Source organism: Ceratosolen solmsi, unplaced genomic scaffold, assembly GCF_000503995.2.
Source record: "Ceratosolen solmsi marchali unplaced genomic scaffold, CerSol_1.0 scaffold6, whole genome shotgun sequence".
NCBI lineage: Eukaryota > Metazoa > Arthropoda > Insecta > Hymenoptera > Agaonidae > Ceratosolen > Ceratosolen solmsi.
The window spans coordinates 16,988,874-17,004,388 of NW_011948414.1; the positions used below are offsets into that span (position 1 = coordinate 16,988,874).

Genomic DNA, 15,515 nt, shown 5'->3' on the forward strand with positions numbered 1-15,515 from the left:
TTACTGCAATTTATTTTTACATTTAATCATCTATCGTATTTTTATAGATAATTTAAATAATATTTTACAGTTTTTATACTGTCTATGTGTTTCAGGCTGTAATTATTAACATTTTCACGAATAAATTAACATAGATATTAATTGGAATACAAAAATTTAAATCAAAATATTGAAAAATAAATCTAAACAAATGCATAAAAGTATTACATTACATATATATATATATATATATATATGTATATTTGAAACATTATTGTTTAAGAAAATAATACTGCCTATACAACTTATTCTATTATTTTTTAATTTTGTTCCTCATAGTAGCATAAATTAATATTAAAAAATTTGTAACTTACCCATTTTAATACTATAAAATGTCTAAAAACTACAAAGTCTAAGATTAAATTCATGAAAAACAAAGTAAAACAATATATTGATAAAGAGAACTATTAAAAAACATGAAATTAGTTAAACTACTGAAATTACGCACACGGCTACGTAGTATTCACAATAAAGTGACAGGCCGTTGTTTTAATATTAATGAAATTTTATAATCACGTGACAATTATCTTGTTATTACATACAATAAGACAACAAAGAATTTTGTTTATTCAATTCAAGATACGATGAGTGTATATATAACTACATGCATATACATTTAATCAAGTAATTATTAAATTCATCAATGCTGGCATTTATTATTAAACAAGATAATTAGTATTAATTAAATTAATCTATGGACATGTATAATATGTAAATTGAAATTTTTTTAAATCAATATATAATTGTGCTTCTAAATCTAATTTCATTACTTTTTAACTCGTATTTTTTATCCATAAATATTAATTATTATAAGTTTTAAGCTTCAAAGATATATTATTTTTGATCTAATTAATTAAAAATAATTAAAATAATGTTATTTAGTGAATAACTATTTCAGTATGAAAAACAAAAATTATTTAATGCAGCAAGGAATTAAATATGAAAGCATAAATAATTCAATATTATGAAGTATGATACTTTGAATTTGTAAATAAATTATAATTCAACAAATTTTTACAAAATGTTTGTTCACTTATTACTCGATAAATTTTTTTATAAACTTTTCATTTTTATAACAGAATTAATTATTCAATTTGTGAAATATCCATTTTTCTCTTTTTTAATAAAGACAAACATTTCATATTCATTTTCACGTGTTTAAGTAAATAAATAAAAATATATTTATATTTTTATATTGATTCTCATATTTATTCAAAAAGAAAGAAAAAAACAGAATATAATGTTAATATTTGAGTACATTACAACTTGTGTACATAATCAAATCCAATGCTCCAACTACATCAATACAAAGTTCTAGGTGTTCCAGGTCCAAGTTAATGTCATCATATTACCATGAGTAATATAAAAACAAAGTATATTTGTTTGCGAAATTTATTGACATTGACAACAAAAAGAATACAAACTTTTATTCTACGAATATTGTAATGCGATTTATTAGCCTAATCTAACGTTTTAATTAACATCAATTATAAATGAAAAGAAAATAGAATAAATTCTGTTTTCATGGAAAATAATAAAATTTGTAGAAAATTTATGAAATTCTAATCATAATAACAATAAAATGCATTATATAATTTAGCGAATTGGAGGATTTATTATGGCTGCTTATTATTGTCCAATATATTAAATAATAGATAAGTTGTTAAAATATATTTTCTAATGTGTTATCCTAATTAAAATTAATAATTTAATTTTAATTATAATAATTATCTAATGAAAGTTTATTATTGTCGAGGTCAAATAGCATTTATAAATTATTATATTGATTTCTATGCTCACACAATATTTTCAATATTTTCAAAATTTATTTACTTCGTCTTTTTCATTGAAACTAAATGTCACTTAAATCTTTTTATAAGTTCTATTTTGAGAGAAATTTAATAAAAAATACTAAACATACGTGAATACATGTATGGGCATTAAAATGAATTAGCTTATGAAAATTATATTTCGTATATTCATTTTTTTTTTTTTTTAAAGAATACACATTTCTTTGATCGTTTTTGCAGGAAATTCTTAAACATTTTGTCGCATATCTTTCTTTTTCTTCTATAGCCCTATCAATATAATAGATGAGAAAGCCGGACAAATACAAATATAAGAGAATAATTAAAAATATAGAAATGTAAAAATGAAAAATTTAATAATTGGAAAAATTTATATATATATATATATATATATATAAACCAATCAATTACTGATAATACTATACCCTTAATAAAATAAACCAACATCTTAAAAGTTATTATTGTTATAATAAATACACGCATAAATGCACAAATAATCGTCGAGCATTTATGTAATTATTAATTTGTAAATGGATAAAAAATAGTATATAGGCGATACTATAAAAAAGAATGTAAAATTAATCATATGAATATGTATTTTTATGTATATGTATCGCGATTATCCTTACGCCACTAATCTCTTTGAGACACCGAGTGGCGCGTGTCTAATCACAGAAATGAATGGAATTCCGAATACATTAATACATATCAACTTATATCATCCGAAGAAGAGAACTTACTAAGGATTTTATATGATCATCTGTTTGTATAGAATTAGTTTTTTTTTTTAAATTGGTTTTTCTTATTATTTGATCTCATTCTGTTGTAATTCAGTCGATAATACATTCGACAAGTATATATATAAACAAATCTACAACTAATTAGCTATACTGTCAATAAAATATACCAATACCTTGAGATTTGTTATTAAAATAATAAATACGTGCACAAATACATAAATGAAAGTAGACCATTTCAATATTGTTCAGGATTCGAGAACTTTACAAGCATCCTGGATATCGGAAATTTATAAGCCTTCTTCTAGTTCTCGAATTTTCTAAAACTTACGTTTCTCGAAATTCTCCAAGTCTTCTAAAGCTTTATAATTCTCGAACGTCCTAAAATGTTTATCTAGTCTCCGCATAACAACACCAATCCATTGTAACCAAGCTTCACTAACAAGTCTGTCGCCTAGATATTTAAAGCGAGCGTCTCGAGTGTCGAGAAATCTCTCTCTCTCTCTCTCTCTCTCTCTCTCTCTCTCTCTCTCTCTAAACAGAGCCGCCATCGAAGGAACAGGCGTCCATGCGTGTATTATCGAGGCTAAAGGAAATGAAAAGTCGTCTTAGTGAAGCCATTGCAGAAGGAACACACGTCGATTCTCCAGTGCGTGTCAACTAACTAAAAGTCAAAGGTGCTGACTGCATTAAAAGAAAATATTCGACTACAAGAAGCATGGTATCGAAGTACTCCGTATCACGGAGGTATACCAATAGTCTCTATTGAGGGTAACTATTACATAAGAATTAAGCCATTCTCCCTCCAATTGAGCACACTCCTTGGAAAGGAGTATGGCTTATGCTGTTCTTACTCACAGCTATACAGTTGCCTTGACCTCATCCTATGATGAATAATTCATCATCGAGAGAGACTCCTGGTATACCTCCGAGATACGGAGTACTTCGATACCATGCTTCTTGTAGTCGAATATTTTCTTTTAATGCAGTCAGCACCTTTGACTTTTAGTTAGTTGACACGCACTGGAGAATCGACGTGTGTTCCTTCTGCAATGGCTTCACTAAGAGAGCGACTGTTCCTTCCATGACGTCCCCACTAAGAGTACTTTTCACTTCCTTTAACTTCGTTCATACGTACACGGACGCGTGTTCCTTCCATGGCGGCCCTGCTGAATATCTGTGAGAAGTAATGAATATCACTTTATGGTAATGGGTACACATAGTAATGGATCAAATATCTGAGCGACGTCAGATAAAATGAGGCGTTTAGTAGGATTGTTTATTTCCACCAAATTTTTTTCCTGTCGTGAATGTGAATTTCTCCTGCTTTGAAGACCATATTAAGCCAAGTATTTTGGTAGCGCAATCATCGAACTTGATTGGGGTGTCATTTCGATGCGCGCTGATTGCGGTGATTACATTTTGATGTTTAGCATACCATTTTGCCAACGGGAAACCGCACGCCATGCAGAGATCTCGTAATTGGAGTGCGACTTCGGTTAACTGTTCTGGAGTGTCTGCACTTTCTAAGATGTCGTCTACATATCTGCCATGGGTGATGGATGGCACGGCAAGGGAGAATTTGACTCCCTCGGTTGGAATAATGTTCTGATTGCCAGAAACGAAGTACCTCTTGTTCCATATGTGACTGTTGTCAAATGGTATGTCACTTCTGTCCCTTGTTCGTATATTCACAGGATTCTCTGAAGGTCCCAGTCATTCGTGTGGATTCTTATATGCCTGTACATTTTAGTAATGTCGGTGGCGAACAGATGTTTTTATCTTCTAATTGAACACTGTAGCCTTCGTCATGTGATTAAGATCCTCATATTCGATCATGAACTGCTGATACTGTCGCTGATATTCCTTGTCTCTCGAAAATTGTCTTAATAAACTTGTAAGCAGCGACACGTTGCATTGTACATATTACTTTGATTGTTGATAGATGTTTTCAGACGAATCCAAACTATATAACTCCCGATAGAATCAGGTAATTGAGTACTCTTAAAGTGTTTTTCGCACTACTGCTCTTCAGGCGTATACTTGTGAGTGTCGTTTGATTTCACCTCTTCCTGAACTCAAAACTTCGTCAATAGTTCATGTAATGTATCCTTGTTATCCTGTTTTGAAACATGAAGTGCTGTGGTCGTTGGAGATCTCGTTGAGTGTGCGGATCCCAACACGAGCCATCCAAAAAATGGACAACTGCGCTATTGACATTGATGGAGAACAAGCGATGACGCGAGGCTTGATGATCTGCTCGTACATGTCTTCACCAAGAATTATGTCTACTGAACGAGGTGTAAAATACTGCGGATCGGCCAATGTTGAGTTTTTTCAAGTGTGGCCAATCGTGTGAGATTGGTTCGAAGGAAGGAATGGTCAATAATGTGGTCAATGTCTTGAGAATGTGAGACCGTATGGTGACTAATGGATATTGAACCTTGTGTCTTAGCAGATTGGATGGCTGAGTGGATGGTGGAATGTTTTCGAGGAATGTTGAGTTGTCTGATGAGTTTTTCATTGCCGAATGTAAGTTCAGAGCCTGTGTCGATGAGAAGACGAGCTTGTAGTGTAGTAGTTTTTGACCGTATTTCTCTTGCCACATCCTCGCTATATCTGTATGACATTAGGATCAATAAACTTTGACATTTAATGCGCACGTAATTTTTTTTATGCGTATGGTTTAGCTGAATAAAGCTGAATATTAAACTGTTGAACTTGTAAAAAATTATTAGTGAATCATAAAAATATTATGACACCGCCGTTTCTTTGAGACAAACGTTTTTATAGAATGTTAGTATGATCGGAGCTTATTTCTGTAATTTCTTATAAATCTGATCAAATTTCGTCAATACAAAAGAATCATTTGACGAACTTATATACCAAAATTTGGAAAGGTAAGTTTTAATGCAGCTTGTCGAACAAAGACTATTTTTAAAGATAAATATTATTCAACTCTATTCCTGCATTGTATAAAAGAAATCGAGTATTCGATAAATTTTAATACATTTAAGACGTCAATCATCTATTTTATGTACAATGTAAATATTAATAACGTACGATTCACATTCCATAAAAACTTGTGATTTTATTTTAAATACTCTTCCTAATAAAATAAGTTTATACTTGTACAATAGTTTATAAAATTGTTATTTGCCAAAATCAATAAATAAAAAACAAAAACCTGCCTGTCTGTTGACCAGTTTTCAAAATGATGAGACAAAAAAAAAAAAAAAAAAAAAAAGAAAAAAATTACTCTTGCTATAATGTAAGGATATAATTTTTCTAATTTTAATTTATTAAGATATATTATAGAAAAATATATTTTAAAAAATACGGTTGAAATCAAATAATGTTAAAAGTTAACAAATATTAAATAACTCATAGTATATATATATATAACTTTATCTAGCAAATAAAAATTTCAACGTTCTTATTTATAAAATCAAATCTTAATCATCAAATGTAATATTAAAACAATATACATTTTACGATTATCTATTTAACAATTATATTTATCAAAACTGTAAAATATTAACTTCTTCAAATATCTATACGAATTTTACATAAATTATATTATATATTTAAATAATAAGACAAATATATACTCTTATCTATTATTTTTTAATTAATCAAAATTTATCCCAAGGGAATATTAAGATGAATATGAAATTTAAAAAATTTTGTGTCTTTAATTTATTAAATTTAATTTCTAATTATCTACCAATAATTTACATAATTATATGCTATTTTTATGCAATTAAATATATCGAATATGTTCAATCTCAGTAATAATATTATCTGTTTTTTTTTTATTCCAATATAATTGTAAAGGCAGTATATTAATTATTATAATTAATCTAGTAATAACAAATAAAATTCAAGTAAAATATAATACATTTGTTAACAATGAGTGTGTAAGCTATAGCATGAGAATAAATTTTCTTTTGAAAATCTTCCAAATCATCTTTGCTATAATTATTAAGTTATTATAAAATATATATGCAGAAGATAAGATGAAACGAAATAATGAATTATACTTGAAAATTTTCATATTCCACGTTGACATTATAAAATCTTGGTACATTTACAGAATGTTTGCTATCAATTTTGTGCACATATATTTTACTTCGTTCGAAATTATTAATGTTAAATCGTATTGTCATAGAAATTTATAAAAAAATAATATATTTATTAAATGTCATTTCTACATTCTAATACATTTTAATTACAAATTATTCAAACAAAACTAGTTCTTAGATTACTTCTATTGATTTACAAATTTTCTTAAATAATATTTGTTAAAGTATAGCTTGTTCATGCATGTATATGTTGCATATGCATCGTGCATAAAAATGTAAATAAAATAACTTTGAAATGAACAAATGTATATTGTTTAACATAACACATATAGCGCATATATTAAAAACAATTAATTTTATACTATATTTATTAATAATTTCTCTAGTAGAAATAAATAGTTATAATTTAAAGAAATTTTGTGCACATATGCAGATATATGCATGCACGCGCACACGTGTTCACTCGTTTACTCACTCAAACATATACGCAAATACACTATAATTTATAAAAAAAAAAAAAAAAAAATAAAAAAAAATCATCCTATAAATTTTATGGAAAATGCAATTAAAACGTAATTTGTTTATTTCTTCTATATTACTTTCAATAATTCATAAATCATATTTATTATCCTTGATATAAAAATATTTAAAAATAGTCTTTTCCATAACCCAATTCCTCTTTATTTATATAATTTTTTTTTTCCATCAAGCTTTACCCAGATTCTCAGCCAACTTGTCTAAAAATTCAAATGTATTTAGATAATCAGATCGACTGAGATCCTTAGCAGACTTAATACAAAGAGCAAGATCCTTCGTCATAAAACCGGATTCGATAGTGCTGATGCAAACTTTTTCCAGTTTTCGCGAAAAATTCCTTAACTCTTCATTATTGTCGAGTTTGGCACGATGTAAGAGACCTTGCGTCCAGGCAAATATTGATGCGATAGGGTTCGTTGAAGTTTCCTTGCCCTCTTGATACAATCGATAATGTCTTGTTACGGTACCGTGTGCTGCTTCAGCCTCAACAGTACGGCCATCTGGACAAATAAGAACGGATGTCATCAGACCCAGAGAGCCATATCCTTGAGCCACCGTATCAGACTGGACGTCGCCGTCATAGTTCTTGCAAGCCCAGACATAACCACCATCCGATTTGATCGAATAGGCTACCATGTCATCGATAAGACGGTGCTCGTACCAAAGCTTTGCTGCTTCATACTTTGATTTGTATTCGGCCTCATATATTTCTTGAAATATATTTTTGAATCGTCCATCGTACTTTTTAAGAATTGTATTTTTTGTGGAGAGATACAATGGATAGTTTCGAGACAGGGCATATTGAAAGCAGCTGTGAGCAAAGGCTTGAATACTTTCATCCGTGTTATACTGCGCCTGAGCAATACCAGCAGATTTAAATTCGTTCACAGTATGCTGAATCTTCTCTCCCGATGGGCTTGTCCAACTGATCTCAAGTTTTCCGGGTCCAGGAACTAAAAAATCAACTGCTTTATATTGATCCGCGTGAGCATGCCTTCCGATAATAATTGGCTTTTTCCAATTGGGCACTAATCGTGGTACATTCTTGCAAATAATCGCTTCTCGGAAAACCGTACCACCTAAAATATTTCTAATCGTTCCATTCGGACTCTTCCACATTTTTTTTAATTTGTATTCTTCTACCCTATTTTCATCTGGAGTTATAGTAGCGCACTTAATACCGACGTTGTACTTTTTTATAGCTTCTGCACAGTCAACGGTTACTTTATCATCAGTAGCATCTCTGTTTTCTATTCCAAGATCGAATGTATGTAATTCGATATCCAAATACGGGAACAATAACTTCTCCTTTATGCAATCCCAAATAATACGAGTCATCTCATCTCCAAGAATATCGACAACTGGTCCAACCTGCAAAAATAATTTTTACGTTTAATATTTCAAGTATTGTGATTAGAATGGAGTAAATGAGACATTTTTTTACGAAAAAAAAAAATATATATATATATTTTATTCGTTTAAATGCTTTCAATTCATACTAAATATAATGTTTCGTTTAAAAAAATATACAATCAAAAATCTAAATAACAATTAAAATCTCAGTTATAATATAAACAAAGAAGAATTATTAAGACTGCACATACATGTACGTATAAATATTTATAACAGTATTTGTGAAATCTGACAATTTTCCCGAAAGGCAAACAATAAACAAGAGAATACAGCGGTCCGAGTATAATCAATTTATATTACACATTTTATATTTTATACTGTTAATGATAGTTAGACGACATAACAAATTTGAGTTTACAAGCGATTTGCTTCTAATCATTATATAATAGAAATTGATACGTAGTATTGTGCGCATGTAATATAATTGTTGGTCTACTTATCAATTTCTTATACCTTTTCTCTATCACCAGATTTAATGATGATCACATAGCACAATTGGTAGATCACACATAACAATAATATTCAATTGTAAATCAGTAAAATTAATATAAACTAAAAATACGGTGCATGTAAATATGTGTATAATTGTGAGCACTAATATTTAATGAATAAATCACGCACAAGTACTTTCCCATATATAATGAATATATTTAAAAATAAAATTTATTCGCAAAGAATGCAATAAAACCAATTAAATTATATATATATTATATATATACATATATAATATGCATTTATAATTAATACTTAAAATTTGTGAATATATTTATGTTGAAGCATATTTTCAAAGTGAGTACCAAAGAATTCTCCTCACGCTATATAACGGATACAAATAAAATTTTACTTATTTTAAAACATAAAAGACTTTTTTTAATATTAGATATGTTATTATTTTATAAATTTATCTTATAGATTTTCACATTTTAAATGTGTATTGTTTAATTTATCTATTTTTTATGTTTTAATGCATTAATTTATTTTTACTTTAAAATTATTTAAGGGTTCTGATGAGATGTACTGTCACTTGCAAATTCTAGTTGACATTACGTAGTCTAACAAAATTTTTACCTTCTCCTATGGAGCAAATAAAGTGAACGGTATAATCAATAATGAAAAGTAATTGAATAATATAAGTAGACTACTTTTTCAGCTTAATTATTCTTTAAAATCAGTACACAGTACGAGTTTTTAACAATTTTGCATATTAAAAATGATTCAATTTTTGGAAATTGACTTGTATTTACGAATTATTTCCTAAAAGATTGGCAAGCCTTTTTACAAATTTGATCTTGCTTTATTCGGACCTACAGTTCAAAAATTCATGCAAAATATATATATAATGAAAAATTATCTTAAGACATTAAAAAATAGTTACGGATTAATAAGCCATTGAGAAAAATATAAAACAAATTTTTCAGTAATGTTTTCATTGCACAAATTAAATTACTAATCGTACAAAACGATCCGATAAAAAATTTCGCTCGGAATGATATTACACAAGATTTTTTTCCTTACTTTTTTTTATAGTTTCTAATGTATAATAGCAATTAGAAATGATTACAGCCATTAAATCATTGAAAATACTTACAGGATCTTAGGGACTCGTCATTATTCCATAGCATATAAATTTAGATAAATCATGAGTTTTTTTATATTAAACTCGCGATAAAATTGGCCTGAAAATCCGTTTTGTTATTTTGAGTGACTAAAGAGATTAGAGGGATTATACCGATTGTAGATAATATATTTTTTCATTTACCATGATTGTTTTAATACTAGTCTTCAATAATTCAAACAACTTTTACTATACAAAAATTCACGTTTTGAAGCACGATTTAACTATATTAGGAAGCGCCCCATTTTATAAGCAAACATCTGTATTTAATTAAAAAAAATCTGAAAACATTTATTGTAAAATTTATCAGAACCGAGAAGGTATAGCATTAATAAGTTTTCATTTGTACGCAAGTTCCCGTCAAACTTTTAACAGCTTAATGTAATATGGATATTCAACACTGATTTGAATACCCTGATAATTTACATTAAATGTGATGTTAATTCTAATACATGGAAATATATATTAGTTGATGTTTTTTTTTTTTTTTGTATTTTATCGAATCATTTTTTCCCCTTTTATGCTATACGAATTTCCAGAACATTCGATGTAATGAAGTATGGTGAATTACTATACTACATACCTGCGGTATTTATTTAAATAACTTTTTATTGTAATTATATATATTAATTTTCTTGTTATTAATTCAAAACCGTCAATTATGTATTTATAACGAAGTTGAATAATATTTCGATAATTTTGGTATTTTAATAAACAAATTTTATTTTTACCAATTATAAGAATGTAATCGATTAAACATGTTCGCTATGTAATTTGAATTACATCATTCCGATGCGCATGCGTATAATATAGAATACAGATATTGTTTTGTGGTTAGGCTTCCCTTATTTATTGATAACATTAAAATTTGTAATTGTCTTTTATAATTCTGTATGATATAAATAAAATTAAATTAATATAAATTTTCTTATTTATAAGTTCTTTTTTATAATTATAATGGAAATATTCAATTCGTGTTCTATTAGAAAATGTACGAGAGGAAAATTAATGTTTCCTAACAGTCTATGATCAAACATATATAAATAAAAAATTGTTAAAGCCCGTGGATTTCCGGTATACGCTAAACATATATATAAAGAGAGAGAGAGAGAGAGAGAGAGAGAGAGAGAGAGAGAGAGAGAGAGAGAGCGAGGGTAGAAAGTTCGAAGTAATTACTTCAAAGTTTTCGAGGCATATTTATTATCAGAAATGAGTGAATCATCATCATTCAACATCTATCTCAATGTCGTTACCAATCAGCTCCCAACCATTTGTCCATTCCCGTAATCCTGGTGCTCTTTGTCGCGGTAAAAGCTGCCATGACCACGATGCCGAATGGTTGGAACACAAGAAAGACGTCGAGAGCATAAAGACTTGCTGATAAGTACCGGCGGATCGATTCCCATCGCAAGAATGTTTAAAAATGAAAAAATATGAAAATATGAAAATGAAAAATTTGTACCTTCAGAGATTTTGGATTTGCACATCCAATGTTCTTTAAAATTATGAAATAATGAATTTTGTTTTAAATAATATAACTTTCCTATTTACATTCTGTCATGCAAGGTAGTTATTACGAATTCTTATCTATTATCCAAATTCGATACAATAATTCTATATGATGTTCATATACAGTATATTTAAATTTTATCAAATCGATAAAATAGAAGATAAATAGAAAATAAGATTTAAATAATGAATAACAATTATGAATAGTAATCACGAAAAATAGTTAGAAACGAAATTATATATGTAGAAAATTGATGGAAGTTTTTTTTCCTAACTTTCTAAGATTTAGTAATAATTATTATTTATTCTAATATAATAAATAATCATATTTCAAAGTAAAAACGATTTAATACAATTATTAAAACAAAATACTCTTACAAACAACAACAATGTATTTGCAATTTTTATAGCAGTACAAATTTTCCAAACAAATTGATCAATAAAATTATAGTAATTCAATATTGCCAATATTAAATATTAATAATACATAATATAAAATAATTTCATTCAATACCAGTTTAATGAAAGGTTTGAATAAACTTAAAATTACAGAATGATTGATTATTATTTCAGAATTGGTTTCCTGAAACCTAAATATAACTTTTCAATATAAAGAATTTTAATAAAAGATCAAGGTTCACTGAATATAAAACTTCATTCAAATGATCTATTAAACAAACAATATAATTTTCATAAATGTTAAGCCAAAAGATAGAGATAATATTAAGAAAAAAATGAAATCGTTTCAATACCACAAATTTTTTTAAACAGTCAGATAGCTCCTGCAGATATAAAGTGGAAAGATAATTTTAAATACAGTTCAATAAAATAAACAAAATACTTTTTTAAGTAATAATATTAATATTATGATTTTTATTGCGAAAATTAAGAAGATATTAAAAAAAAAAAGACATTTATTATTGAAACTCGTGTAAATAAGATGATGAGACTTTGTTACATAATTATATATTACAAGTAAAAATTTGTAATAAATATTTGATAACAAAAAAACTTGAATCTCTTGAAATGAAAAAAAAAAGGGAATAACACAAAATAGGCGCGCGCATGCACACACGCACACACACAAACATATATCCAAATATTCGAATCAAAATGAGCACATTTCTTTCAATAGATAATAGTATAAAAAATCATCTAATTAATTTACTTTACATATGCAGTAATGCGATAAAAATTTACTTGTACAATATAGAATAATAATATTTATTTGTTATTTTAACAGAATATATAAAAAGGTTTAGTTCTATTTTGTTTGCTCGGTAGAACTAAAAAATTGGATTATGCATTTAAAAAAGTTTAATTAAAACAATCTTACGATTTTAATTCATAATAGTGAAAAAAATTATTATTAAAACATGACTAATGGATTATGAATTATTTAGATTAATCAAAGGAATAAGTAAAATTGTGAGAAATAAAGTTCTTTTTATAAAAAAATTAATAAAAATTTGCAAGTTATCGATTTAAAAATATTAATCCGCTAATATTAGTTTATCCTTAATTTACTGTATTTTAATAATAATAATAAAGAGTAATATGATTAGCAATAGCAACGATAATAATAGTAATAATAATAAGAATATGTACGAATAAAAATATAAGATTTCTTCTTCAAATTTTATGATTTTTCATGGTTTCACAACGGCGGTATTGTTAACCAACCCAACCTGAGTTTGCTAATGACAATTATCATAAGATGGTAATGACGAACAGTCGAAACTTCTAAACTCTGCATAACACGATTAGCAATAATAATAATAACAATAAACGTCAAATGTCAATGTTCCCATTTGCTGTAATTGGTGAAAGTTTTTGGAGAAAAAAAAAAAAAAAAAAAAAAAAAAAAAAAAAAAAAAAAAAAAAAAAAAAATCGGTCGATACAATACATGTTCTCTTTTAGCTTTCTTAATGAAATTACACTCGTAAAATGAAAAAAAAAAATTTACTCTCAATGTAAAATATATTATTTTAAATAGCACCGATTAAAATAAAATAAATGCTCTATAATGCAAAGATATTTAGTATTTTTTTTTAATATTAATAAATAACATTGAAACCTTGTATTTGTGATAAACTTTTTTTTTCATTTTTGTTGCTTCCGTTCATGAAATATACATGAGACGGTAGAAACAAATATTTAATCAATCGAGCTAACGCACAGATAAAACATTTTTTCCATCTCTTATCTAGCGAAAGATCAACGTGCAAAACATGAAAATATATTACACAATAAATAATAGGTATGTATAGATGAATATAAGCTTATTGGCCTTGAAATCAAGGTGCGGCAAAGAGAGCGACGTATCGAAGAATCGAGTGTTACTATATTCACCGCAAATCGACATTTACAAAATAATAATTGATTCGTCATCATTTAGCGTTAATCGTCTATTAATGTTGAGCCAATCTATAACTATCAATTTCCAAGCTGATAAGCACGTAAGATTCGTGGCCTTGGCTCAACTAACTACACACGTCTACAATGATCTCAAAAATGGAAAGAATTTCAAAGTTCACGATATTTCTCCGTTACCGAGTATACATTTTGTTTTTCTTTCTTTTTTCTTTTTTTAAGCACCTAACACCACCATAAGCATAAGGAACCGAAAAAGAAGCGGAAAAAAAAAGAATAACAATATATTATAGAATTTACCTTTATCTTTGCCATGCTCGCAGACGAAACGCTGAAATGTCGGAGATCAAATGAAGTAACTGTAGCCGGCTGTAAATCACAATTCGAAGAACGAGAATTTTGTGAGGTGGAGGACGAACTTACAGCTATAAAGCCCCGTGTGAAATGAAGTCGAGGTGAGCTTCGAATAAAACCCGCGCCTACTCGGTAGCAGAACTGGAGGGGAACGGCCATAGCGGCAATGCAACTAATGATGGGATTAGATCGACACAGAAAAAGATGAAGAATAAAAGAGAAAGAGGATGCGAGTACGTGGACGGAAGGGAGGACAGTGGGTAAGGAGCGAGAGAGAGAGAGAGAGAGAGAGAAGGATAGAGGAACTTTCTCGGAATTCCGACTGTTACACCGAGTGCAGAAGAATTTGCCTATTAATGAGCCGGCCCGACTTGTTTGTTTTTACGTGCTCCGACTGTACGAATCACGGCTTCCCAACCTCAAAACGCTCCCTTACAATGCACACGTATTACTGTAGTTTTTCTTTCTTTTTTTTTCGCAAATACGTTGGTTCTTGATACTTTGTATAAATCAATGAAGTAGGTCGAGTCGAGAGAAAATTTAGGTAAGGGATTGCCAACGTTTTAGGAGGACTAACACTTGATTCAAATGCGTACTCGATTGTACTAAGAATGAGCGGTGAATCGATATATTCTCTTCTCAATCATTTTTTCCCTTCCAGTTTCCCTCCAAGGAAACATAGTTGTAACTCATATTTTTTTCCAACAATTATTCGGCCGTTATCTTTCCAATACACACAATAGCTGACTTGTTTGTGCACGATACGTATTTTATCGAATATTTCTATTAGATGAAATAATCAAGCCTTGAATTTTGAACTATTGACACATGTAGATAATAATGTTAATGTTTTCTCTCTCTCTCTCTCTCTCTCTCTCTCTCTCTTTACTAGCAAATTGCAAAAATATTTATACCAATATCACTAAGTAGGCATTCGATTATTACCATTCAAATATAAACGAACTTACTGTCTGTAAAATTCATTATATTTATTTTAATGATTTTAAATACTGAAATAATGCTATTTAAAGTAACGATTGCATT

The 15,515-nt window shown here is 28.2% G+C and overlaps 1 protein-coding gene across 1 annotated transcript; it reads right to left on the minus strand.

The window, feature by feature from the left end:
- Window positions 1–7,348: 7,348 nt before the first annotated feature.
- On the minus strand, window positions 7,349–15,284 carry Idh (isocitrate dehydrogenase [NADP] cytoplasmic). The gene is made up of 2 exons (XM_011507309.1): window positions 14,418–15,284; window positions 7,349–8,577 (listed from the first exon to the last, which is right to left on the minus strand). The coding sequence occupies exons 1-2, from the start codon at window positions 14,628–14,630 to the stop codon at window positions 7,375–7,377; spliced, it is 1,416 nt and encodes a 471-aa protein (XP_011505611.1). The 5' UTR covers window positions 14,631–15,284; the 3' UTR covers window positions 7,349–7,374.
- Window positions 15,285–15,515: the final 231 nt, after the last annotated feature.

Excerpts from the sequence above, each read along its gene's own strand:
- Idh (XM_011507309.1), bottom strand. The coding sequence starts at position 14,630 with ATGGCCGTTCCCCTCCAGTTCTGCTACCGAGTAGGCGCGGGTTTTATT. Across the intron at positions 8,578-14,417 it reads CGAGCATGGCAAAGATAAAG|GTTGGACCAGTTGTCGATAT; the intron begins GTAAATTCTATA and ends TTATTTTTGCAG.